The following is a 27,794-nucleotide window of genomic DNA, read 5'->3' on the forward strand; positions in this document are numbered from 1 at the left end:
TTTTTTTTTTTTTTTTGGCTTTCGATGTGACATGAAACCTAACGATAAAATTACCTTCGAGTTTACCTCACCCAATCCATTCCTGCCTGAGATGCTTTTCCCCGTATCCACGGTAACCTAATCAGAGTTGTACAAATGAGAGGAGTGGGATTGTTGAGGAGGAATTTGTCGCAATTACTCAGAGTGCACCGTGTCCCGGTGACGACCAATCAGCTTCGACCTTTTAGGCACGAAAGAACACTGTGAACCGACTAAAGTGACCTGAATGTGCAGGTACGGCACACACACACACACGCACACACACACAATTTTGCACACAAATACAACAAATGCACAAGCACTCACCTAAAATTTAAGCCACATTAACGAAAGCAGAAAACATGAAAGCACAAAAACACATTGGACATATTCACATTAGCAGCACACACACACACATACACATACACACACACACACACACACACACACACACACACACACACACACACACACACACACACACAGACACAGACTGCCATTAAAAGTGATGCCAAAATTCCTGGGCAAAAATTCTGCTCCCTATGAACTACCTGCAGTGGAAACTGACTTTTCAGAAACTGGCAGTTGAATCCTCTTTTCTGTCCAAATCAAACACTAAATTCTCTTCATGCCATTTTATATCAGCTCATGCAGATCAGCGTAAACAGAAAGAAAAATCTTTTCCTGAGTGAAAACAATAATCACACAGTCTCTAACCAAGGCCTTTATTTATCAAGCTGCAAAAATGTGAAAGACTCCTCCTCACGAACCTAAGAAAAAGAGCCATTTATCAAGTTTATTTTGACTCAAACATCCTCTTAAATTAAAGGGAACTCCAGTGCCACAATCAAACTGCAGCCTTGACAATCACTCTAAAACACTCTCACCCTGACCAGCATGTCCTGGCATGGGTGGGTTTTGAAATTATTAAAAATCACTGGTCATGGCAAATAATATGTTATCTGAAGAATAACTATATTTATTACACAGTTTTGATGAGTAAACAATTCTGATTTGTCAATCACAGCATTCTACGGCCTGTTATTTCTGATTAACAGACCACTGTGATGGAAGCAGGTATGATCATAGACTTAGCAGAGGCAATTAAATAGTTTTTAAAGGGACAGTGCAGCCCAAAATCAAAAATACATATTTTCTCCCTGGCCTGTAGTGCTATTTATCCATGCAGATTGTTTTGGTGTGAGTTTTGGAGATGTCAGTGGTCACTCAATAGATTGCCATTGTTTTTTGTGGCTGATGAATGCAGCAAAATCTCCCCTTTACCAGCAATTTCACTGGTGGCTGGTGCTGATTTTGTGCCCTGCATGACCTGTTGTTTAAATAGAGGGATAACAACGCACAATTCCAAGCATTTAAGGCATCCATAGAGTTTAAATTCTTATCTGTAGTTTCTAGAAGTTTGACAAATAAAGGCCAATTCAGTTTGTTTGTCATATAACCATAACCCTCTGTCTCTCTACATCAACTCTCACCTTCACTACAACACAAAGGTGTGTGTGTGTGTGTGTCTGTGTGTGTGTGTGTGTGTGTGTGTGTGTGTTAAGCATCTGGTCAGGTGCTAACTTCAGAGAGACTGGCCGTCTGGTCCCGTCACCGTGGTGTCACCATGGCGCCCATCTCTGCCCGGGACTCCTCTGCATTAGTTTTGTCTCTCTGGCAGCTGATTGGCTCTATCTGTCACCCCCGGTAACAATCACTGTCTGACTTTCAGCATGGCTGCCACTGGGTTTATTGAGACTGATTGAGGCACACCCTGCGCTGCCTCTGATCACCAACACATGGTGTGTGAGTGTGCTTTTTTGTCTTCATTGCAGCTTTCCCATAAAGTAACACACACACATGCTCTCAGGCACAAACAGGGACACACTCTTTTTTTAACAACTATAAATCAACCTGAAAAGATCATGTTTGACATGCTGGCTGTAAGGCATCATTATCAACACATAAAATACTCTCTAATTATGATAATCTGATAATTACAACATAATTACCTCAATGCTTAATATACCAACTCAGAGCAAACAGTCAACTGCAACAAGACAATCTGGATTTGTCATTTTTAGAGATGCACGATAAGGATTTTTTTCAGCCAATAACAGACAACTATCTGCTTCTTCTGGCTGATACCAATAAGATAACGATAATTTAATTTTTCTGTTATGTAAAAAACAAATATACATTACTTTGGCTTTTATAGAGCATTAGGCCTAAGAAATCAAACAAAACAAAATTTCATTATCATCAGAATAATCAATAATAATACATATTTCCCAGTTATCAGCCTTCATATTTATTGTGCATCCCTCATTGTTTTATCTAAAACAGCAACAGCAGCCTGCAGGCTGATAGGATTGTACTTCCTGGATGCTACTTGAAAAGAATAGAGTACAGTAGTAATGATAGTTTCCAGGATCATTCAAACTTGTACACATGTTGGAATTGTTCTTTTAAGTTCAACATGAAAAGTCTTGGCATCCCAGATCCTCTCACAGGAGTTGGACAAAGGCAAAAGACACGGAGACATCAGACACACTGTCAATAAATACAGCGCAGTATATCCTGTGACAGGTTTACGTTGGGTGGTGACTAAACGTCACATCCAGCTGAAGAGTTTTAACACAACCTCAGATTTAGTAAATATGACTAATATCTTGAGAAAAGTCTGTGAAGATTCTGGAGAGATGGAAATAACCTGCCAAAACAGACACTTTCAAATGAATGTCCTCCCATGTTTAATCTCTATTATTAGTGCTCTCCCACTTGCATTTGATAAAGTTCATTTTAAAAGAATTAACTCATTGTTTTTGTCTGTTATTTGGAAAGGTAACGGCTATTTCTTGGTCGGAACAAGGGTGTCTTGGATATCTGCAGGAGTGTTTTCAACCGGAATAAGTATGTGCAAGAGTGTGTACCTGGAGCAGCCTCCAGCGCGTGTTGAGATCATCAATGCGTTCCAGGTTGCCAGGTGACAGCTGGATGTCGTGTGGACCGAAAGTGGACGCCAACTGGTTCATGTGTGTTACGTCATCCTGAATCGGAGCAATCTCCTCCTGGAACTCCTGCAACACACACACACACATAGTTTGCTTGTGATGCTGCATTGTTTACAGTGGTGAGGGGACAGATGGTTGTTAGTAGCTGGGTTCAGTCTTGTGTCTCACCTCCACTGCTCTAACAGTGAGGAACAGATGCATCCATCATGTAAACTCCACTTTTTCTGCTTGTTTAATGCTTGCTCATGTATGGAAACACTGACAGGCTTACAGTAAGTAGGATAGATGCAACGTGAGGGGCCTTCACCACGGCAACCACTCACTCATAACATTAACGGCTAATAGATGCAAGCTGGGATAACTCTTATATATGTGTGTGTGCCAGCTGCAGATTAAGGAGGAGGTAATGTACATCTATGACTGGTACATATGGCTTTAAAGGTGCTGCAGGAGCATTTTAACACCAATGAATCAATTTCAAATTAAGTCTTAGACCTTAGAGCATTTACCACAAACAAATAAGACTGTCATTGAGAAGACTAGAAGCCTCTATTTAAATTTACCCTGAGTTATCTGCTAGACTGCTGGACAAAAGGGCTCATAACAGTGTTTTAGTGAGCTTTAGCCAATTTACTACAATACACCACAAACATTGACCACCACAACGTTGACTGTATATGACTATATATTTTTTCCTTTTTAATTGTCTGCCAGAGTTGTGTTTCTCCATATTGATCAAGAGTGTTTTTCTAAGAGAGTTTCACTGAATGAGCTTGCAGAAAGTCAACTTGAATCAACTGAGCTGCTGCTTCAAGCAAAAGTCACAAATCAGTAGAAATTAAACCTGAAATCAAGCAGCAGCAGTTCTTTAAAGCTCCATTAATATATGCACCTCATCAGCTGGGGATGTCCTTCTACCATCCTTCCACCGACCTCACTTGCTTCAAGTAAATACATCAAGGGGAAAAAATGATTCAGACAATAATACATCACTCAGTCTGACCTTGACTCTCTCGATGTTCTCCGGCAGCGAGTCGATCAGCAGGTCACCGACAGGTTCCCACGCCTCCTTCACCATCTCGGCCTGCCTCAGCTGTCCATCCAGCAGGTCCTCTGCCTCCTGGAGCTCCACCAGTCGATCCAGAGCCAGCTCCAGCCTCTTCTGCCATTCAGCTGAGTCGGCATTCAGCCGGTCCCACTTGGTCATCACATCATCAGCCTCTTTGCGCAGGACTCGGCCCACGTTCTGGGCACGCTCCTCTGGGCTGATATCTGGGGAAAAAAAAAAAAAAAAGAGCCTTAGGTCCTGAAGAAAACATCTGGTGACAATAAAGCAGTAAATAAGCCTGCATTCTCACAGACTCTCTCTTGTAATTTATAAATTAATTTATTAATTCATCAGTTTATCCTCTGATGTCCTGGGAAGGGAAGCTGGTAACAAAACAAGACATCAACATGGAAAAGTAGGAGCAGCAGGATATGAAAACCTGCTGGTATCCATTCACAGTTTGTGAAATTCATGTTTATGCATGAATACTGTTTTGTACTGTGTTGGGGATTCTGTCCAGTTAGACGTCAGGAAATTAAAGCTGGGGTAAGCAGATTATTTTTGTCATCATTGGGCAAAAATCAGCATATTGTTATTCAAGTGGCCTGAGTGAAAACTAGACTTCTGTACCTCCTCTTGGCTCCACTAAGCCCGTTTTCAGGCTCAAAAAAAAATGTAGCCCTTGATGAGAAACTTTGGCCATTAACAGGTAATTTCAGAGAGAGGGTTTTATCCTTTCAGATGATGAAAGCCTGATTCAGTGGTGGAAAATCCTGCAATAACTCTTTTGCCATCAGCAGTAGATGGTATAAAACACACATGTGAGCATATCCAAGCTTCAAATGAAGCTTCAGGCTCAACATGTTCAACGCCATTACACTTGTATATTCAAGTGGCAAAGATGCATGATGACAAACAGTAGAAATTAACTTTGGAGGGGGGGACAGTTATGTGTAGTGTACTAGTCTCACGGCTGTCTCTGCAGCCTGGGGCACTCTGCCCTGGGGCCGCGAAGTGCTGGAGGGGGCGTGCTTGAAAATAAAGAGTCACGGTGAGACTGACTGGGGGGCTTGGTGAGGAATACTGAAATCTCTTATCTGATATTACCAAACTGACATTGCTTTGGCAGAAAATAGTGCGGACATGTTTAAGTCCATCACTCAAAGCAGCAGCCGAGTGATACAAAACACTTTCAGGACATTTAAACAAATAAATTTCTGCACATAATCCACCCTCAACTAAGCACCTTATGATTAATCTGTGTTCGAATAAAACTTAAGGATTTATTCATTTGTACTAAAACAAATTCATGGGGATAAGTGTAGATGAAATGAATAACTTTAATTCTGCCAAAAATGTCTGGAGTCAAATTAACATTATTTAAAAGAAAAAGACCTCTTGTAGTCATATTTCTGCTGTGAGGCTGCTGCGTATTCTTGGAGAGACACTCACATCCTCATTCTGGAGCCCCAACAGCATCTTTCAATCCAGTCATATTTTGTTTGATTTGTTTGAACTCCCTGCAGTGATTGTCCATTGAATGTCTTCACCTGTGCAGAGCTCTGACTCTGTTCAGCTGCAATTTCAGACACCGCCAGTGGAGTTTTAAAAGCCTCTTCTAAAGCAAAAAAAAAAAGACCACAAGGAGTAGCTGTGACAAAGACGACAGGCTCCCAAGAGACTGTCTCACTTACTGTATATGTCAAACCACTCAGGCTGTTTGTGGAGGAAAGCCAGCTGAATCTAAACCAAGCAAAATGTCACACACTCCAAAGCAGTGTGTCAATTCTACTTTTTAGATGTCCCCAACCAACGCAAAGCTCTAATCGCTGAGACCCGATGACTTTCTAAGAGGAAGTAAAGTGCTCATTTCCCTCGGTGCGGCAATGATTAGCAGCTGGAGTTCACCCTTTCTTCCTCCGCTCTCTGAGTGTTTGAGTTGGCAGTTGAATGGGTTTAATGGGCCACAGTTAAAGTTCAGCTGTTTTCTATGAGCCTGGTAACCAGGCTGCTGCCATGGTGCAGAAGGTGCTGCAGCAAAGTGTGAGTGTGCGTTAACCTGTGTTAAATGTGTGGTCGTTACCAGGCTGTTACCAGGGTGCCGAGATCACTGAGTGAGTCAGAGACGAGAGGAAAAGGAGCTTTAGGTCTGTTAAATTCACCTCATATTATCCTTTTATGTGGGAATTCAAGTGCTGGGGCTGATGACGGCGCCGCTCTTGCAGAAAATGTCCCTAATTAATGAGCTACATCCTGTATTTACATCCCAGTTTTTACATTTAAATGGCAGGTGTACAGCGTGTTTGAATGTAAATACACCTTTGTTATAATAACAGGCTCTTAACCCTTCTAAGGAAAATGGAGGACAGGCTATATGAAGGTTTGTTTGGATATGTGTGTTACCTCTCTGCTCAGGTGATGGTGTTTCACGGGGCAGCTCGGACAGAAAGATTCCCACATCGTCCAGAGCTTTGGTCACAACCGGCTCTTTAGCTCTCAAGTCCCTCTTGAAACCCTGTGACAACACACACACAAACATGTACACACATCTAAATTGGACTGCAGTTTCAGACACACAACCTATTGCCTGTTCAAGGTAATAATGGCATAATGTTTGCCTGACAACCAGTGGTCACCATTGATAACTTATGTGTGAATGTTATTGTTAAAGCCTCTATTCTCCCTGCAGTCCATCGCTTCATTTATGCGCAGCTGCTTGACCAATCAACACCTGGACATTTCTGGCAGTCATACCTTTTGTGTATATATTTTTTCTTCTTTCAGTTAACAAACTGTCACTAACAGGTCATGTTAGTTCTGAAATAAATATATATATATATATATATATATATATATATATATATATATATATATATATATATATATATGTATATATGAAAGATTTTGCATTCATTAGCTTTGAGCTCTCTGACATTTATATTTTGGGTCCCAAGGTAAAAAACCCAAAGAGTTGCTGCTGTAGAGTTGCATCAAACAGCCTCAGGGGTGAACACATCCACTGCAAGATGTAATAAATCAAGTGCTTCACATAATTGAGTAATAATAAGAGACATGCTGAGAAGGATGTAGTTGGAAAGTCGCCATGTATCCTTTGTCTGGGCAGATTAAAGCACAAACACTGTTAGATTAAAGCGTCCGTGTATGTGAGTGGCCCCTCATATTAAAACATGTCTGTATTCATTGTGAAATACTTTGACTAAAAGCCTTTTCCTAATGCATATCTGCAGGACCTCGCCATTCTGCAGAATCATTGAAGTTTTATACATGAAATGACCAAATCAGTGGAGCCAATCATCTCACTTTTTTGCATAAAATGGTGCATAAAATGGGTTTTTCATTTAACCTGCGCGGATACTTTCATTTATTGGGAGCTTTTGATTTGCATAATGTTAGTCAGAGAGACATGAAGTCTGCCTCGAACATAAATGGCTGCTTCTGCAATGAAACCACCAAACTTTTTTATGATGAAAGTATCAGACAGGCTCATTTTATTGGTTGCTTATTGCACTGGCATTGAGCTGAAGGTTTATAGAAGTGTCTTCCTTTATTGTGACTCTGAGCTACACTTTCAGGAAGGACAAATAGCAAAGTATTCCAGTTATTTTCTGTGATAATCAGTATGCGTATTATCAGGGACTGGATGAGAATTATTGGGGTGAGGAGGGGGCTGAACTTAAGGCCCTCCTCAGATGTTATCTATATTTTTGAACCCTCCATTGACTGCAACACAACCTCTTAGTATCTTATATATCACTGTTGAGAGTTTATGATTTGTAGGCACAAAAATTGAACGTGCGTTGATTACATTTATTAACAGTAACTAGAAAGCACTGTTAGCAAAAGGAGGAGGAGTTGATAATGACGGGAAAAAAAGACAGCAGCAAACAGCAACAGAACAGACGGTATGTATCATGTTAATGAGTGAGATTTAGAGGTAGGCTTTAAAAATAAATCTCACAAGAGAAGGTTGACATATAATATAAATCTTGGGTGAGGAAAAAAAAACCCTCTAAAAACAGTGTGACCACCCTCATTATCAAAAACAGAAAATACAGAACCCTCACCTTTTCCAGACTGCTCAAACTTTTTTAGACTTTTTAAACTTTAAGTTTTTGTACAGTTCCTGACAGAAGTGTATATACATGCCTTGTTTTCTCAACATTTTTTCTAACAAAAATGCTTCAGAGACAAGCTGTGTGTCTGTCTGTGTCTTACATAGTGTGTGGGTTTACTCCTACCCGGTGTATGTCCAGCTGCGCTTGCACAGCGGGGACGTCGCCCCCTACAGGCGGCTCCTGCTCCAGCTGTTGATTTTTCAGCCTCAGCCAGTTCAGGAGCTCCTGCAGCGACATGTGGAGCCTCTTCCACGGGGCCATTTCAGAGTCCAGGTGGGCCCTTGAAACACAGACACAGGTATTTTTGCTTCTTTTCGCTTTATGTAAACGCCAAGGTTTTTCGAGAACAAAGACTCCCCTCACCTCATGCTGAGCGTCTTGTTGCGCAGGTCGTTCCAGCGCTGGCTCATGTTGTCCAGGCGTCTCTGGAGCAAAGCGGCGTCCTCTGAGTCCCCCAGCGAGGTCACGATCCTCTGTCCATTCTCATCCAGGGAGTGATACAGCTCCGTGTGGCTGTCAATCTCAGCCTGGAGGTCCTGGTGAGACACACATGCAGTCGTCAAAGTCAGCGGGGAAAAAAAACAGGAGCAGTAAATTCTGTTTGAGCACACACTTCATTTTCTTGGTAATAGCAGCCATCTTTCAGGAATTCACTTTTTCACTGCTCGAGTGCTCAGTAATGGGATCAGGATCTGAGAGAGTGATTTACTCTCTAAAAGCACCAACCACCAGGATTGAGCCATAATGCAGGGCTTAATGCATTGTGGATGGAACCTTTTGTAGCACTGAAATGTCAAGATGTGCTATTCAGCCAGGAATCAGCTGGTAACTTCGACGACAGTGGTCCCACCTGTACAATCCATTACTGAAAATGTTCCTGATAAGATGCTACAGGGAGCTGAGTGCTTAAAAAAACAATCTTTGTAAAGAGAAACAAGCATGAAGTTTCATTTCTGTGAACACTTCCTGCTCGGAAATGGCGCACACACACAAAAAAAAAGTTCAGCAAGTAGTTGGTAAGAAATGTGTCACCAATTGCTGCAACTTTAAGTAAATTAAATGCAAATGTTTTTAATATGGAAGCTCTGTACCTGAGCACTACTCTGCCAAACTTCCCTATAATTAACACAATTACAATAGAATGAAAGGTGTCATTTTACATTAACTCTGCATTGACACTCTGGTTAAGTGAAGAACTAGCACTGAAACATGTTTTATTTCACAAACTTTCGGTCTCAACTACTCCTGCTGTCACAGATCCTTTCCTTCATACTGCATCTGCAAAATTCTCAAAATGTCCTTTAAAAAGGAGGAAAACATCCCATAAAAGAATGTTACCCTGGCTGGAAGTTTTAAGATAAATTAGATTACATGAAATTTTAATGATACCTGAGGGGGAAAATGGGTCATTGCACCAAAGAATAGGACACAGACAGGAATAGAACAAATAGAAAGCAGTGAATACAGTGAAGGTGGGGTGCAGTATTATACTGACTAATATATTAAAAGTAGCTCTGCAAAGTTTCCTGCAGTTTTTTTTCCCCTGATCCCTTTGAACACTTTGAGTCAATCCCAGCGCTGCACCTTCATATGAACCTAAACTTTGATGTCTTCATTTTCAATTGATGGATTCACTTTTTTATTATTCATGCCTTATTTTTTATCACTTTTTTGTGAAAATACTTCAGTACTTGTCCTCCAGTTGACCTCACGAGGAGAAGCAGAATCAGCTTAGATTTAGAGTTTTAGTTTATATGAAAAGCACTTTTGTCCACAGTGCGAGTCCTAGTCGAAGAAGCAAAGCCTGAAAACAGCAAAATATCTCACTGAACTATTTTGATATGCAAAACTAGTGGACTTATACCAAATTCTCAATAAAAAAAACATGTGATTACACCATCTCAAAACATGTAATAGACAGATGTAGGAAGTAACTAAGAACAAATGCTTCATTACATTTTAACACAAATGTCTGTACTGCCTACTCTTCACATTTTCAAGGATTCTTACTTCAGTTTTAATGCATGAGGGGAATCATTGATTATTTTTATTTTGCATCCTTGCACACCACCATCCTAACATTAAGACAATGTAAAGATACAGCGAGACAAGAAAGACGCAACAAGACCAAAAAGGTGCAGCAACATTAAAAGTGACGCAGCGAGACAAAAGACGTATCAAGAAGAAAAAGACATCACTTAAAAATATGAAAAAATATGAAAAACGATACAAAAGACATAATAAGACAAAAAGATGTAACAAGACGATAAATAATGTAAAAGACAGAGAATCTTCAACTGCAGAGAAAAGTGAGGATCAGTTAGCTTTGCACAGAAACAGCAGGTAGAAATGTCTTTCAGGGGGAAACTTTTTACTTTATTTTACTTTGAGTATATTTCAGAGTCTGTACTTTTTCAAGTTTACTTGAGTAAAGAAGTTTGATCAGTACTTCCACTTTTACCAGAGTCACTTTTTACACAAGTATCTGTACTTCTACTTGAGTAAAGATTGTGTGAACTTTTGCCACATCTAGACATAGATCAAATATTCTTCAGAAAATAAAATGCCTTCATTTTGGGTTACAGAGCTTATTTGCAAAAGAAAAGTGTTTGATTTTCATTCCTAACCTGAACATGGTAGACCTTCCTGCGCAGCATCCTCAAAAAACTTTACTTGTGAATCCCAAAACTAGACGTCAAGAAGGAGAAGCATCTTCTGCTTCCTCTATTCCCTCAAGATTAGCTCCCAATATGACTGCATCAGAATGCTCTCTGTTTAAGTGTGTGTGTGTGTGTGTGTGTGTGACAAAGAGAGGGATTTGCAAATGAAGAGGAAGGGAGGGAGAGTCATAGAGATGGAGGGAGAGTTGGTTACCCATAAAAAGGGAGACTGAGTTGGAGAGTGTGAGTCAGAACAAGTTGGAAAGACAGAGGGGGTGAGAGAGAGAGAGACAGAAGAGGAGGTGGAGGAGGAGGAGAGGCAGAGAGGGAACTTGAAAGGGTGCATAAAATGATGAGTGCGCTCATTTTCCAATTAAACCTTATCTGTGTGCAGTGTTGTAGCCCGTGAGTATGTGTGCGCGCTCTCTGGATGCTACGCTGTGTTGCCATCCGCCATTATAATTGGACACAGAAGACTATCAGAGCTCTGCATACAGTGCTGCTGTTGTGCTATGTGTGTGTGTGTGTGTGTGTGTGTGTGTGTGTGTGTGTGTGTGAATTTGCAAGTGTGTATCTGAAAATTCATTTCCCAATTTCTGCATGTGTGTGTTTCCTTTACAGTATGTGTGTGTGTGCATGCACCGTTCCATGAAAAAGTGTGTGTGGGTGCAGGGCGAGGGCCCAGGGTCAAAATATGTTCTCTCGCAGAACAGAGCCTTCCATTCAACACCCACAATGCAGTGGGGGGGGGATTTTTGCATTTGTCTGCCAGGAACCGACCAGCCAATCAAATCTTTCGATGTTGCCGTGTCAGCATTCCTGTCATACCAGCCGGGGCAGAGAGTCGAGGAAGAGTGTCTTAAAGTCTGGGTCAAAAACTGTAAATGTACTGGCTGTCTGATAAGATCCTATATGACAAAATCTTGCAGTCATTAAAGGGATAGTTCAGATTTTTTTAAGTGGGGTTGCATGCAGTCCAAAATCAGTGTACGTATGTCCTACTGTACATGGCGGTTGACACCCAGTTTGGAGAAGTAGCAGGAGAACTGGTGTAGGAAGCTAAGCAATAACTGGGTCAGCAGCAAATGAATTTTAGCCACCTAAAAAAATCAGTATCAGTTCATGTTTAGAATATGGCACAGCTGTACCTCGCCATCAGACAGCGTTTTCTCAAGAGAAACTGCCGTTATATGGGCCAAATATCTCCCCGTTCAAACCAACCAGACTCTGTTGGTGAAAACAGTAATGTCATTTTCTTGATTTCTCTTGATCATTGCTGTCACTCATCAATCAAACAGTGTGGGCAGGACTATGACACCTTTTTCTGTAGGTGATGCTGTCTGATCTTTTTGCAGCTGATCTCCCAAATTCCTCTTCCTCTGTTCCAAATAAATCCTTATTCATGCAGCTGCAAACTTCAAATGGATCCCTTGGTTTGCTCCATTAAAGGTCTACATTACATCAGGAGTAAAAGCTGTCATGGATGGACGGCAGTGGCTATAAAAGAGTTGTAAAACCAGTAGTTGTTAAACTAAAATTGTAAGAATAATGGTCACCTACACCTACAAACAGTGGGGAGAAAGGTTCCTAAAAAGTAGGGGTTGTTCTTCTACAGAATTAAAGCTTTGGTCAAAGTTTAATTTGATCTTTTTTTTCCCACTTTCTGTCCTTTATTTCTCTGTGGGGTTATTTTCTGCTATTATCTACAGCTCTAATGTTCTCTGTCACTTCTCTTTTCCCATATTATCAAGCCCCTACATGCACACCCCTGAAATCACCAGTCATCATCTATCCAAAGATTTTTTCTGTCTGTGTCGCTCAAGCCAATCAATCCTTGGATGCTGGTCTTTGAATATCATTGAAATTCTGTCATTCAGGCTTTCCGACCTTCGACTGAGTTTCTATCAAACACAAACAGAGTCGACCAGAAGTGTTTACATTTTCAATTGATCTCTCCTTATTGAAATGAGTCTACACAGGATATGGACACATTTGGTGATCAGTTTTAAATATTAGAGAAACAGTACAAGAAGAAGCAGCCACAGCACAGGCACTGAGTAGCTCTGCTCTTGTTCTCTACATAAAAATAATGGTAAAACATGGAAAATAACCTGCATTATTAATGCAAAAAGGGAAAATATGACTGTAAAGTTATGCAGACCAATCAGTCCAAGTGTCTCCGTGTGTTTGGACTCATTAATCTACTCAATTAGTCTCCAGCAGCAAGTCAATAATTCCAGACGAGAAATAAAGTACCTCTGTGTTACAATGCAGCTTTTGCATGTATCAACTTCAATATTCAATATGTGCTGATTATGTATGTTTCAAACACAGGTGCACAAACTGGCCATGTTTTTTTTAGTTTTACACAGAAAACATTTTGACAAAGAATTAGAGCTGCAGCGAAAATCTATGTTGCAATAACACAATAAATAAACAGGTCATATAATTAATCCATCACCGGAGCTTTGTGTGTGTCCTACCTTCCACTGTGCCAGCAAGTTCCTGGCTGCTGGCTGCTCTGGCAGTCTCTCCTTGTTGGTGGCGTCTATTAAAACGTTGCAGGTCGTCTCAGCCTCCGTCAGCCAGTTGAGGAACTTCTCCAGGTCGAGGTAGAACTGCTGCAGCAGCTTCAGAGCTGCCTCCAGAGCTGCCTCCCTGTCAGAAACTCTGGAGAGAGACACATACATGTCACCAAAGGACGCTGGTTGATATCTGGACAGCGTACAGACTTGGCAGCACTGGAAAACTTCACACACACCGCACAAACGTCCCCATAACAAGCAACCTGTACTTCAGCAGAGCACAATCAACAATATGAAAAGCTCATCTTCAGGAATAGACTCACACCTTTTTGAATTTTTTTACTCTCTTGTGTTTGTACAAGCTGTAGTTTGGTTTTTATGTATACTATGCGTGTGTGTCAGTACCGCTTCCTGATGTGTGTCCAGGTGGCCACCAAGTTGTCGTTGACCTGGGTGACCTTGTGCGTGTCGTCGTTCGCGTACAGTGTCAGCAGCTTGTCAGCACGTGCGTTGGTCTCATCCACCTCACCCTGCCACTGCTGAAGCTCCTTCAAAAAGAGCTGAGGAGGGGAGAGAGCGATAGAAGAAACAAGAAAGAAAAGACGGAGATTAACAAACAAATGTAATATGTGACGATTGACTCTCACCATCTAAATGTCTTTTGAGTCATCCACAATATAAGTAATATAACATTTTTGAACCATCTCTTTATAAATGTCACATGGAAGGTGGAAAAATGTTGTGTACATCTGAATTATGAGTAATTAGAAAGCTCATAGATTCTGCAACATTCATGCATCTAGTGAGTGGAGTCCAGCCGCACCTTTAGCTCAGCGTTTTGTTTCTTCAGTGCATCCACCGTATACGTGATCTCCTGCCAGGACTCCAGCCTCTCACTGGCCTGCTTGATGTGGTGATCCACTCCCCTCTTGGCATCCAGCCAGTCGGTGGAGTCCTGCAGCATGTTGTGGAGCTGCTTTGTCCTGTCGGAGAGTTTGGTCTGAGAGTCTTCCCAGTGAGTTTGAAGCCTGTCAACTACGATGACAGAAAGAAGGAAAAAGTCAGAATTTGTATTTTAAAAGTTATTTTGAGAATGTGTGAGATGCAGGTTTGTTTTTTTTGTTGTTTCTGTTTGATTTTTATGCAGCTTGCATCCCTTTGCTGCCATGTTGTTTTTGATTACTTGTGAGTATTTCTGGCAGCAGGACGGTGTATGTGGGATTGAGTTAAAATAAACTGTGTGTGTATTCATGGTAATGAAGGAACATGTCCCCAAGTGCAACAGTGTGGCTCACTGATGTGTTTTTAATAGTTTTTGGACAACAATGAAGCTCTAAGGCACAGAGGAATAAGATATATCAAGCTTTAGATACACACACAGTACTTGGTAGTAGGATTTGTTCGTTGTTAGTTTGGTACTGTATATTTGAGCTGTTGACAGGAAGAAAATTATAGAATATGCACAGAGTTATCAATTAAGGCACTTCTGTTTAGAGGGACAAAATATTGGAGGAAGAAATGGAAATGTAAACAAACAGCGACAGGGGAAAAAATCAGTGAAATGTAACCTCTGGGAAAAGCAGGTGTAAAATCTGCAAAGAGCGTTGATCAGACACACACTAAGAGGGAGAGAGGCTGATGACAACATCTTAACAGTTGAAATTAAAAATTAAAAAGATGAATTGGGCCAAAAAGATCCTTTACAGTAGTTCTCTGTCGAGCACCACAAAACAAGACAAAAGGAAAGCAGCATAAGTCTGCTATTTTTACTCAATTTTACCTTTCTGTTTCAGAAAAATATGGATGGAAGGAGTCAAAACAGCCCGACATCAGGCGTTATCTAGTTAGTTATGTCTAGTCTTAGTAAATATGTCGATAAATATAAAAATAAGGTGCTTCATGTTGGTGAAATATTGTCATGCAAGCAGATTATAACCACAGCAGATCTCTTCCTATGCTAAATTCTGCACTGGATGTAGGGTATGCATATTTTGCTGCACTGAGTCTTCCTTTTAGTAGGCCAAGACTGGCCTCCTGCATACATTAGGGTGTGACATATGTAAATAACATGCAGATAAGGGACTGGTGCACCATAGGCTTGTTTCACCAGGCAAATTAGATACAGTCATCTCATTGTTTTAATTTGCTTTAATTTCTGGGAGTATTTGGGAAATGACAGTTTTTTACGAGACTGTGTGTATGTGTGTGTGTGTGTGAGAGAGAGACGTACTACGTTCAGTGATAGCGTTACGTGTATCCTGGTTGCTGGTTTTGTTCTTCAGGTTCTGGGCTGCTGTGACCTGTCTCTCCAGGAGGGGGCGCCGCTGATCCAGCTCCTGCAGGGACGACTGAAAACACAATAAATATTTATAAATTATTGGTCTATTAACATATTAATTAGTGCAACTTTAGTGGTAAGAAAGACTTACAAATGCATACTGCATATGTTACTCTGTCAATTTAAACTTTAACTGGAATATAAGTCAGTGCACGGGAAATGTTATCCTAATTACGTACACAAAATGATAAATCTGTTGGTTTGCATTTACTACCACAACCTTTTCCCAGCTCTACACTCATGTGGCCCACTGAACCACAACAGTTCCTTCAGTGTTTTTTGTGCTGTAAATAAGCTAACGGTGATGATGACCTTCAGTCTGCCGATGTTGTCGTTGATGTCGTCCAGGTCAGCTACCACCACACGCTTGTTCTGCACCATGTTATCCAGCATGGTCAGCCAGTCGGTGAGCTCAGCCCAGGACTTGTTGAACTGAGCCAGAGCAGCAGATTCAGGCTGGGAGCTTCCTGTCAGAGTTTCATCTGGGACACACACACACGCAAACATGATGTTATTCATGTCCAGTTATAGACTTGGACCTCCCTGTAAGCTCAGAGTGCAGAGTTCGCTGCTAGCATGTAGTAAACTGTGCCTGGGAAGGTGCTAATCAAATATATGTATTAAATCCTATATTGACAGAGTTGGTAATGAGAGATAACAATTTAGATAATGGACTAACTTTGGGTAGGCTTGTCTAGCTGCCCTCTCCCACTGGTATTCCACTGTCATATTAGCTAGATATCACAAGATAACAAAGCTTGTTTCCTGGTGATAATGAGTTAATTTATCTCATCATTTCAGGAAAATGAGCTGTGCTTGCAGAAAAAATAATTGCAAGTACAGCAATGTTGGGCATCCACAGTCTGTATGGGACACATTTAAACTTTTGTCCCAAACTTAATCTAACCTCAGTTGTGGACCTGATTTTAATCCTCAAAAAAACTCTAAAGTTGCATTATCAAGGTGAGGGTTGGCTAAAATATCTATTCTACCCAAAATATCAGTATTTTCTGCACTGACAGAGGAAAATAAAATCTTACTGGCTCTTTTGGCTACGAGCAAAGCAGCCATTCTCTCCTTATGTTGCCGCACCAGTTCCAGGATCACAGTCCAGTCTTCTCTCAGCTTGACATACTTCACCTGTCACCACACACATACAAACACAAAGTCAGAGTCACTGTCGACAAATGCAATCATTTTGATCATGCTTTTATTTTGATACAGCAAGTTGAGGAGGAGAAAAGCTCAGCAAAACTTCTTCAAGTCAAAAATGCTTCAGTGTCTTTGATCTTCAAAAGATGTAATGTTCTCTGTCATACATTAATATGAGTATATAATATGGATTTGGTGAAATGTTTGAAGCAGAACTGGTGGTGAGATGAAAGAGAAAAGTGTTTTATTTATTTTAATCCACAGAGGAAGGCAGCAGAGGAGCATATTTAACACTGAAAATGTCTTTTTTTGTCAGAAAACGAAAAGAAGACATACATCCACAACACAGAAAAAGCGTACATACTACAATAGTGCTGTTGGTTTCTTTCAACAGAGACAAATCACTGCGTTTGATTTCCTCACCTTGTCTGTTTGGCTGGGAGGACTGTCCTTTAACAGCTGATCGGCTCGCTCCAAAACAAACTCCACTTCTGGCTGCTTGACTTGCACTTCCTCAATGAGCTGGAGAAACAAACAGAAATTGTGAAACCCTGTATCTAAAAATTTAGCATTACATGAAGATATATATAGGAAAATAGCAGTGAAAACTACTGTGTGTGTGTGTGTGTGTGTGTGTGTGTGTGTGTGTGTGTGTGTCCTACCCTGGGTGGTGGCTCCTCAGGGCCCTGCTCCAGCTTGGTTCTGGTGTTGGACGCCCAGGCTGACAGGTCGTCCAGCTGACCCTGAAGCTTCTCCAGCTCCCTCAGCAGCCCCTCGATCTCCAGCTGACGCTCAGGAAGAGCCTTGGACACCTAAACAAAGACATACTGTGGCTTATTCAGGTACGTAACACAATTTAGAATCACATGAGGGAGTCACAGTCAGGATACTTCAGATTGAAGAAGGGCTTGTACCTGAAATGTCACATGGTGGTACAGGACTAAATGATCATGGGAGCATTAACTACTGTGCAGACTCCTTTTCCTTTTTTGACAAGTACTTCTGTCCAGCACCTTGTATCTATCATGGAGCATTTTTGCTCCTTTTTGCTCACCCAGTTAGAAGAAATGACACTACTTTTATGTGTATAAACAGTAGCCCTCAATACCTAGAGCCCCATCAGCAGCCATGACTGCTCATTACCTTTATCAGTACAGAACATCATGATGTACGTGGTGTGATTTTACAGCCTGGTGCAGCTTTGTTCTGATGGGTGAAGATGAATGTGTGTTTACAAAACGCTGCCGTGCTGTTAGCTGTGGTGTTCACAGTGGTGGCTGCTGACCTGAGCCCAGCGACTGTTGATGATCCTGATGTCTTTCTGTCTGTCAGCAGGAAGTGTTATCTGTTTCTGTCTCGAGTTCAGATCCTCCATTGCCGCCTTCTTGGCAGGAAGCTCCTCCACGTGTGCCTGACACACAAAAACACAGACAGTACAAGCACACACACACACACACACACACACACACACACACACACACACACACACACACACACACACACACACACACACACAAGACATACAGGCTGAATTTAATAAGAAATTATTTCAGAAGCTCAATATATGACACAAGCTCTTTCAATCAAATTATGTAAACACACACACACACTTACAATAAAGTATTTTCAAGGTTGAATTTCAGAATGAAACATTAGAGCATCTCACTGGAAACCATAATGCTCTCAATTAAATTAAACAGACCAACACAAAGACACACAAGCACATGCAATTTGTTACTTCTCAAATAATAAAGAACTCATTTATACTATGAGAGCAGCTGAATTAAATTAAAACACCCACACAGAGCTCAGTGTGTCATTGTAACTGCTGTGTTGTGTCTTGACGGTACCTGGACTTTGCCCAGAGTGTCTCTGATGTGCTGTGGCTCTGCAGGCTGCAGAGGGATGGCAAGGACGCCCTCCGCTTTGTCCAACCAGCCCAGCATCGAGCCCATGTTCTCCTGCAGCTCTGCAGCCGCTGTACGTGCCTCTGCAGACCTGCAAAATCAGGGGTTGGAATAAAAGCAAAATTTTAAATTCCACATGGACTCTAAAGTCAAAGAAAACCTTGAGAAATATACTTTCATGTATCTGCCTCGTCATCTCATTATCGCTACCTCTGCTGCTGCAAAAATAACATTAAATTATAAAAAGCTCGACCTCAAGGTTACAAAACAATGTTTTGGTAAGAAACACTGATTGTAAACAGAACTTTCCTGCTTTACATGAAAACTCAGCAAAGCACCTATTTATGTGTGTCCTGGGTGATCTGATCACGAATGGACAGCTCTGAGTGTGCGAGTTCACATCTGGCATTACAGTGTGTCCCCAGATTTGTCTTCAATAACCACTTGTGATTGGCTCCCACTTCCCTGCTCTATATGCAAACACAAGGCTCTTCAGCAGCCGGGTAGAGACGCTCTGTGGTGCGCTGAAGTTTATACCTGAACTATGACCAGGATGATGCGCAATTTTACTTTTTCTGACTGTGCTGAAATCTGATCTTTTCACATCACAAATAATGAAGAAAGGCATTAATGACAGAGTCAGAGACAGAAAGTAAAAGTGTGTTGGGCTGCAACTGAAGATTATTTTCACAATCAATTAATATGTCGATTATTTTCTCGAATTAATTAACCAAACAAGGACTTCAGTCAGTCGGTGGTCCTTCAGTGTGGACCAGGACACATTTGTAAACATACAGCGAAAAGAACTTTGTCACATATGACACAGAGTTTGTACTTACAGCTGTCCACTTGTGATCAGATCACCCAGGACACATGTTAATATGTCTTGTGTTATCCAAGGTCTGTTCAGGGCCTATTTGATGCACATTAGTATGGCTGGACAGCTAACGATGAAAATTACATAAAGTCTAGCCAATTTCAAATGTAACATGTGAATTATGTTCTTTAATTTAGCATTTCAACCACTTAAAATTTTGCACTTGCATTGCCCACCGCCACAGAATATATCTGCTGTTTTAGTGCCATTAAAATTCCAATGCTGACACGTGCTGAGAACCCTGCAGACATATTTTCATTGACAAAAAGAAATCCATAAAAAATACTTTCAGGGACATTTTAAAGTAACATGGATTATCCATGATCTGCACACACGCATGCATGCATGCACACACACACACACAAACACACACCTCCTCTTGTGCTCATTGAGATGCTGGCAGACGTCAGCCCAGCGAGTGTTGAGTAATTTAAGCTGCGCTTGGAGCCGCGAGGCATCGTCTGGTGTGCTCAGCTGGCTGATGTCCTCTCCTGCGGTGTTCACTCTGCCCAACACCACTTCCTGGATAGGTATGGCCTCCGTCAGGTCCTGCACACACACACACACACACACAGAGGATATTTAGCTTTTTCATTGTTTGGTTTGTGTGTTTACACGGTGGGACTCACCTGCACTCTGGAGACAGAAAACTTCTGCACTTCTGAGGTTTAAATATTTATTTTACAGCTTTAGATTTAAGGTGAGGATTATGGGTTAAGGGTCAGACTAATGTTAGTCAAACAAACCTCACAGTGGAATGTTTCTTATTGCCTTTGGTACACCATGAAACAACAATACCTTGAAATACCGCCAATTAATCTTTCTTTACCCATGATTGTGTTTTATGTGACGTGACCATTTAAAGTTGATGAAAGTCTAAACAAAGCTTATTTAAGTCCATACAACGTCCCCACGAGTGTATCAGTACCAATTCATTCAATACGTTTCAGTGTCTGTGTGTGTGTTTGAGGGATCAGGATTGGTTGCGGTTCAGGCGGCAGCTTGTGATTTCAGGTACCAGATGGTCCTCCATCTCCATCCAGACCCTCTGTCTTTCTAACACACTCACACACACACACACACAGTTGGCACTTGAGTGGCACTTGGACACTTCATCGCTGTCTGTGCAGGTGGACACCAAGAGCTGATCACAGCAGCCCAAAGTGGACTGGGCATGTCTGATGATGCAACACACACACACACACACATAACAGTGCTTCATACGCAGGGTTGAGTGCATCAGTTTAACCGCAGCGACTGAAACTAAAAGTCACCTCAGCGGGACGTGTGCGAAAACAAGCCTTCATACGTCTCTCCTCTGTGAAAATGACTCCTTGCACATTATTTAATCTAAATCTGGGAGATGTAAAAGCACACTGTTCTACACTTGTATTAAATTGCTTCTCATAATCCTTCAATTTCAGTTTTTTGGGGTTGATGTAACATTGAAATGTCAAAATTGATGACATAATATTGTTACATAAGGCCTAAAAAAGGAAAGTGCTCTGTTTGTATCGAGGCTGACTGCACTGTCAGACACTCACTGGCTTTTCCTCCTGACAACTGCCATCTGTGTGCCAGCATGTGCGTGTATGAGTGTGTTACTGACTTGAGATGGGCACAAGAAACTCACGACTACACACAGACATTTACGCAGTCATGTTATGTTATGTGTTTGGAAAGTTATGTCATGTCTTTTTTTGGCTTTTTATGTCATTATAATTATTATTTTATGTGTTATAATGACATTTTTCATTATGTGTCATCAGAGGTGGAGAATAATGAGTAACATTTACTTCATCACATGAACGTCAGTACTTTTTTTGCATAAAATGTAGTTGATGGAATAGTTTCAACTGATAAAATCAACACTTTTTCTGTGTTAGATGTGGATACACTCACTGCACTACTTTTCATCTATTATTTTTCAGAAGCAGGAGATCTGAGGTGTCTCAGAGTTTCTCCTTTACGACCGTATGGAGCAACAAGACTTTAATATAACAACTGAGACAAATTTAAGGTCTGATTTGAGACAACCGAGTTTTCTTTTAGCTGTCACTGTTATCTCAAGAGTTGAATATTTAAGATGAACTTAAGATCAGTACAGTGACACAAAGAGAACATTTTAAGATGATTTTAAGAGGCTATTTCTCAGGAGACGAATTTAAGAAGTATGGGAAAAAGGTCAAAGTCTCATATAGTCTTAAATTGAGCTAATTTTTCTAGGAGACACAGGCAAGACAAAGACAGTTTGCCCTGATACATATTTAACTAATCATTGTACAGGAGATGATAATGTGATGTTTCACAACAAACAGACCATAAACTAATTGTGATGACACATTCTGATGTCATGTGTGCCAGATCATGTCATCACATGTCACATCTCGTTAGGTCATTTCATGTGCTGCTTCATCATACTGTGACGGGGAATTTGTCTCTTTATGCGAAATGTAGCATCAGTTTGAGCAGAAAACGAAGAAAAACAAAGATGAAAGTGCAGACAGAAGCAGTTCGGACTCATGTTCCTTGCTTAAGGGCACTTCAGCAGCGTTAGTGGACGCTGGAGACGAAGTATGACTCATGCACGACTGGAATACATTCAGCAGCTTTCTGGGTACAATCAGCTGTGTGTGTGAAAACCTGTTTTTATATTTGTACAAGGATGCTTGTGTGAGTTTTTGTGTGTCTGTGTGTGTGTTACCCTGAGGTGCTGTCTGTGTGCTGCTGGCTCACTCTCAGCCAGTTTCAAAGTACTCTCAGCGTCGCTCAGCCACTCCTCCAGCGCCTTCTGATCCGAAACAAGCTTCTGCCACTTGGAGTTGCAGTCCTGCCAGCGCCTTGATGTGAACACACACACAGATTTTCAGTCAAATGTGTGCACAAAATGAGTGGATATTCATGCAGTCCACCCTGTCTCTCCCTCCTCACTTCAGTCTGTCCTGGTAGAGTTTGTTCAGTTTGTCCCAGTTGGTGTTGAGGAGCGTGGCGGTCTCTTGGATCCTCTGGCCCTCCAGAGGCCGAGCCCCAGACACCATCTCCTCCCTACGGGCCAACGCTCCCTCCACGGGGCCTCGCAGCTTGTCAATGCTCGCTTTTACCTCCTGTGAGTTATCGTGGGAGCAGAGGACACGAGAGGGACGTGTATCATGCAACTTAATGCAACATATCTGAACTCATAGATATGGCCACCATGAAAAGAAGCAGGTCTATATTGGCTGTTTTGCTTATTTTTGTAGGGCAGCAAAACAAAAATATTGTATAAAATATCTGAAACTTTGTTATCTTGTGAAATCAAGGAATGACAAGAGGAATTACTATTATCTTTAGAGGGGATATTTTATGAACAAAATATAAAAACAACAACATTTTTTCCAAATGGGTATCATTTGTACATATTTCAAATAAAAAAATACCAACTACTTTGAAGTGCTTGATGATGATATTATTGGCTGAGACATACAGTGTGTGTCTCAGACAGAAACACTACAGCAGTGCTGACCTTCAGGCAGTGCTCTTGCTGAGGCAGGTTATAATAAGCTGCAGGCCAGTATTCAGGAGAGTTCAGCTTGAAGTCCGTCTCTGACACTGAACGCAGCAACGCCTGCAGCTCTGTTAGGTACTCCTGTACACCCACACACACACACACACACACACGCACACATACAGGAAGGTGTGGGCACAACACAATCATGTTCACAAACACACAAAGTAGAGAAGTAGATCAAGAAAATACAAAAATATTATGACTTTATACAAAAAATAAATGTAATATGTCATGCTCGTTAATTTCTCTAATCAGGCAACATATCAATGGTTGCTTTAAAGGAAAAAAATATTTTCCACCGGCTAAATAACTGGGGCCTCAGTTATTAAAGTTCATTGGACATCAAGTCATTTTAGACCGGGTTGCACCAACAAAGATTAATTTAATCTAAGATTAGTTCTTGTTAGAGTTTAGCAAAGTTAGGTTTCAAATGAGTAAATCCAGATTTACTTGCTTTGCTTGCTTACCCAAATAAATAAATTGTTTGCGAGCTAGCTAAAAAGTTGGTTAGACCAGTTAATCTGCTCATGATGGTTCAGCAGAGAATTATTTTTGCTGAATCCATCTCAAAGAAGAAGCTATTTTAAAAGTCAAACCTCCTCCACTGGAGGTTTAAAGTTAGTACTGGATGATAGTTAAAATCTGAGTTTAAAGTTTTAGCACAAGAGAATTTGACTTAATCTCAGTCTATAGTAAAATCTTAACTGAGATTTAGAGAGAAGTTTAAATTCAAGTTCAAAAGTTTACTTCATCTGGTTTAAAAATGACTCCTTGTTGGTGCAACACAGCCTTAGAAATGTACCTAAAAATCTAAATCTAAATCAGATCTATAGAAGACATACATTTTCTATGAACAGAAAAGTCAATTTTTTGTAGTGTAGAATATAAAAAAAACATCTAAATTACTTATTGTGGATGAATTTTGAATGACGAACTCTAAACTTTGATAAATGAAGCCCCAGATCTTTTCAAGGCTGTCAGATACCATGTGATCTCTCACTGTGTCTAGAAAACTCTTCAAACACAATCTCAGTCCCCATTGTACATCATGATCATACTCAAACTTGCGTCAGCTCACTTTTAATTTATTTGATTGTGACTCAACTCTTGAAGCGCAGATTGAAAACGAATTTAACATCTCCCCTGATCATGATACACAATACTCAAACTGAGCATGGCAAATGAAGCTGCCTCCACCACTGAAGCTCGTCTCCACGGTGCAGCAGAGATACTGGGATATTACCGCACGGCTCTGTTCATTTCACCTCATTGTTATGCTCCTGTCACCTGTGCAATCGCTTCACCCGTTAAATGACACTTTTTAATTAACCTCAAATAAAAAACACACACATTAGCATTATTAGCAGCCTTAGAGAAAGTTAATGATTCCTGCTGGCCTTAACTTAATAAGTCAGCTCTGGCTTTGCCTGGTATGACAGTAATAATGTCTGTGACAGGAGTGGGATGGAGGGCACAAGCTGATTCACTCACCAGCTAATGGACTGAATATCTTTTTTAGGGATTAAACTGTTCAATCTGGTGGCTGCCTACTTCTTTGGCAGGAAAGACTCATACATTTGCTACTTCTGAATCATTAAAAGGACACTTCTGCAAGTTAACAGTACACTTACAGAAAGTTTGGGGATTCTAGTATGTGTCAGGGCACATGGGAGAAGTTAGCCTTCAAAACCATTATTTTTCTGAAAATTAAATAACATTTTGCTTTAGTTTTGTTGCCTAAACCTAAGCAAACTGTGATGGAAAAAGTCCATAATAAGAAGAAACAAACACGATAATAAGTCAACAATTAGCTTTGCACAAGAGGCCTCAGGCCACAGGGGGACATTGCACTCCTGTTAAAGTATTTCTGCCAGAAAGAGTTTTCTAGCAAAAAGTCCTGAAGCTCAACTTCTTCCATGCGCATGTGGCAAGCAGCAACTTAGCGTTCATTCTTGCAGACAACCCTTTCTGGCTGAAATCTTGGTATTTCAGTTCAATATTTCTATTCATGTTTTTTTTCTCTAAACCTACACAAGAAGGGCTTTCTGGCAGAAACACAGCCTGTTACTGTGCAGAAATTAGATTTAGCTCCCAGGTTAGAGTCTCACTTTCTGGCCAGTGGTTATTCTAGTCTTGTTTTGGATGTCTTTGTCTAGACTGACAGATCTTTAGTTCCTGCCAGTAAACACAGATCCCCTTCCAGCATCTTAAAACTGAATCGGTGTAGGTGTGCAGTTTTTTAAGTTGCCTGATTCTAGATCCGAAGATTTTTTGTGCATTCAAGGCTTGAATGGGTGACTGCAGACCAAACAAAGTTTAAGGCAGGAAAGAATGCCCACGTCTTTCAATCGACATACCCCTGCTTGTTGTGCTTTTTGTTAAATTTGTCGCGTCTCTTGGCCCAAGCTAAGATAACCCTGACGACTATGACATCATCAGATATGTTTTCTCACACTTGACGAACCTCTTCAAGACTCACAGAAGACATTTTACATCTGTTTTCACAGACCCGGTAATACATATGGTGAGTAAACTGACATGTAAAATTGGTGGAGTGCCCCTTTAACTGAATTTTGCACTGCAGTACAGTCGTTAGAGAAAGTTTCCTCCACCATCTGACATATGTAGGTGTGTTATGAAGTGAAATGGAGCGGCCAGGGTTTTGAATGTCCCAGTTTCTCTGCTCACTGCTCACACTCTGTCTGCAGCAGGCACAATGCTAATCATTGTGCCTGCTGCATACAGAGAGCTCTGACATACTGGGTTTCAATGAGGTAAAGAAATGAGAAAAATATACGCGTACATACTCTCACAAGGCAACCACGTCTCCGACAAAATAGGTTCACATGTAAGACATACAATTTTTAGGGTGGGAAACATAATGGTGCAGAGATTAAAGGAAAAGCTCAACATTTAGCTGCGAGATAAAAGAGAAGATAGATACCACCAGCATGTCTGTGCATGAAACTATGCAGCCAAGTAGCTTAGCTTACCACAAGTTTGTCATAACTTGTCAGTTTGACACTTTTTGTTTGGATAAAACAAATTAGTTATCACATGTTAATCAGAGGTGCTGTCATTTTGTCCTGATTCCACGTTTCATGCGAGGTTAAACTAAGTGGCTGCAGCTTTATATTTAGTCAATAGACCTGAGAGTGGTCTCAACTATTTCACCCAAACTCAAAGTAAGCAGATATTACTCCTGCAATTGTAATAAGGTAAGATTTTGAATGCAGAGCTATTCCACAGAGTTGTGTTGTTACTTTTATTTAAAGTGACTACATAACTTTTGCTGAACTGTGGCCACAAGAGGCAATTACAGGATGATGACAGTTTTTCCAATATATCATGTACTTAAAATCCACCGATGAGGGCAAGGGTGTATTATATTACTTGTGAATTCAGTGTTTAATTTGGAAAAGGTAAAATGTCATATCTCTTTTTTCAAAAGTTACATCATCTCACTTTTAAGTAAAAATCTGAATACTTCTTTTTCCACAATTTTCTTCCAAAGTTACAGACTTTTTTTTTTTTTAGCATGAAAAGTCATCTTTTTGTTGTGTTCCCTCCAGCGAGGACACAGTGTCTGGGACACAACACAAAGGCAGAATTTGGCAGCAGCTTCTGAAGATATCCTCTTAATTTGTTAAAGTCAGGCAGAGAACGTAGACTGTAGATTTTGCCTCACGTCTCCAACACTGAAATTGAAGCTGGGATCACTTTATAGCCAGTATGGACGGGAGGAATGATTGCGAATACTGCTATATTAACATGTGAACTTGTCCTTAAAGTTAGGGAAAGATCATGGTCATGGTTAAGTAATAAAAATGTAATTTTTAAGAGTGAGAGTTGCACAGGCAGGGATGATTTAAGACTTAATTCACTCATATAACCCAGTGTGACAGACTCAACCCTTTGATACATCACAAATATTCATGTAATATCTGCTCCTACACACATAGACCCACCTTCTCACATTTAATTTTTCAGTTGGAGCCTTTTTGACATTGTGTGCATGTGTTTGTCATTTTAATGTGTGCTACTGAGCACTGAGATGAGAGCAGAGCAGATCTAGATGATGAGAGGGGGTGTGTCTCATACAAGACATCCTCAAAATTGAAAAAAAGTTGCCAATGAAACACTAACGCAGCCCGTTACTGTGCAGAAATTAGATTTAGCTCCCAGGTTAGAGTCTCACTTTCTGGCCACAGTGGTTATTCTAGTCTTGTTTTAGATGTCTTTGTCTAGACTGACAGATCTTAAGTTCCTGCCGGTAAACATAGATCCCCTTCCAGCATCTTAAAACCGAATCAGTGTAGGCGTGCAGTTTTTTAAGTTGCCTGATGTCATCACTCTTCCAGATCCAAAGATTTTTTTTTGTGTGACTGCATTCCAAAAAAGTTTGAGGCAGGCAGGAACAGAAGATAGCTTGTGTCTCCCACTCTCATGACCTGGTCTACTCTCGTCTTTCTTCTAGACGACTTGGACTGAATACACATCTGCACTGTATTTGTTCGTATCGAAACCACTGCAAGAGGCAGCAGCGTCCTAATATACACACAAAGCCGCTGC

General features: G+C 40.8%; 1 protein-coding gene across 8 annotated transcripts in view; it reads right to left on the minus strand.

Annotated features, from left to right (window-relative positions):
- Positions 1-27,794, minus strand: part of dmd (dystrophin) — a 331,517-nt gene that overhangs the window by 59,636 nt on the left and 244,087 nt on the right. For all 8 annotated transcript variants that reach the window (XM_084713783.1, XM_084713788.1, XM_084713787.1 and 5 more), the window contains 19 exons: positions 23,178-23,300; positions 22,607-22,779; positions 22,380-22,515; positions 20,049-20,224; positions 18,742-18,889; positions 18,177-18,302; positions 17,554-17,703; positions 17,315-17,413; positions 16,780-16,879; positions 16,052-16,221; positions 15,632-15,749; positions 14,225-14,436; positions 13,807-13,961; positions 13,360-13,546; positions 8,580-8,752; positions 8,340-8,496; positions 6,484-6,595; positions 4,036-4,304; positions 2,952-3,098 (listed from right to left, as the gene is read on the minus strand). In XM_084713783.1, coding sequence (XP_084569909.1) covers positions 2,952-3,098; positions 4,036-4,304; positions 6,484-6,595; positions 8,340-8,496; positions 8,580-8,752; positions 13,360-13,546; positions 13,807-13,961; positions 14,225-14,436; positions 15,632-15,749; positions 16,052-16,221; positions 16,780-16,879; positions 17,315-17,413; positions 17,554-17,703; positions 18,177-18,302; positions 18,742-18,889; positions 20,049-20,224; positions 22,380-22,515; positions 22,607-22,779; positions 23,178-23,300 — 2,931 coding nt within the window. The remainder of the gene's footprint in view (positions 1-2,951; positions 3,099-4,035; positions 4,305-6,483; positions 6,596-8,339; positions 8,497-8,579; positions 8,753-13,359; positions 13,547-13,806; positions 13,962-14,224; positions 14,437-15,631; positions 15,750-16,051; positions 16,222-16,779; positions 16,880-17,314; positions 17,414-17,553; positions 17,704-18,176; positions 18,303-18,741; positions 18,890-20,048; positions 20,225-22,379; positions 22,516-22,606; positions 22,780-23,177; positions 23,301-27,794) is intronic.

Source organism: Lutjanus erythropterus, chromosome 24 (assembly GCF_056507025.1).
Source record: "Lutjanus erythropterus isolate fLutEry1 chromosome 24, fLutEry1.hap2, whole genome shotgun sequence".
In the NCBI taxonomy this organism is placed as follows: Eukaryota; Metazoa; Chordata; class Actinopteri; order Lutjaniformes; family Lutjanidae; genus Lutjanus; species Lutjanus erythropterus.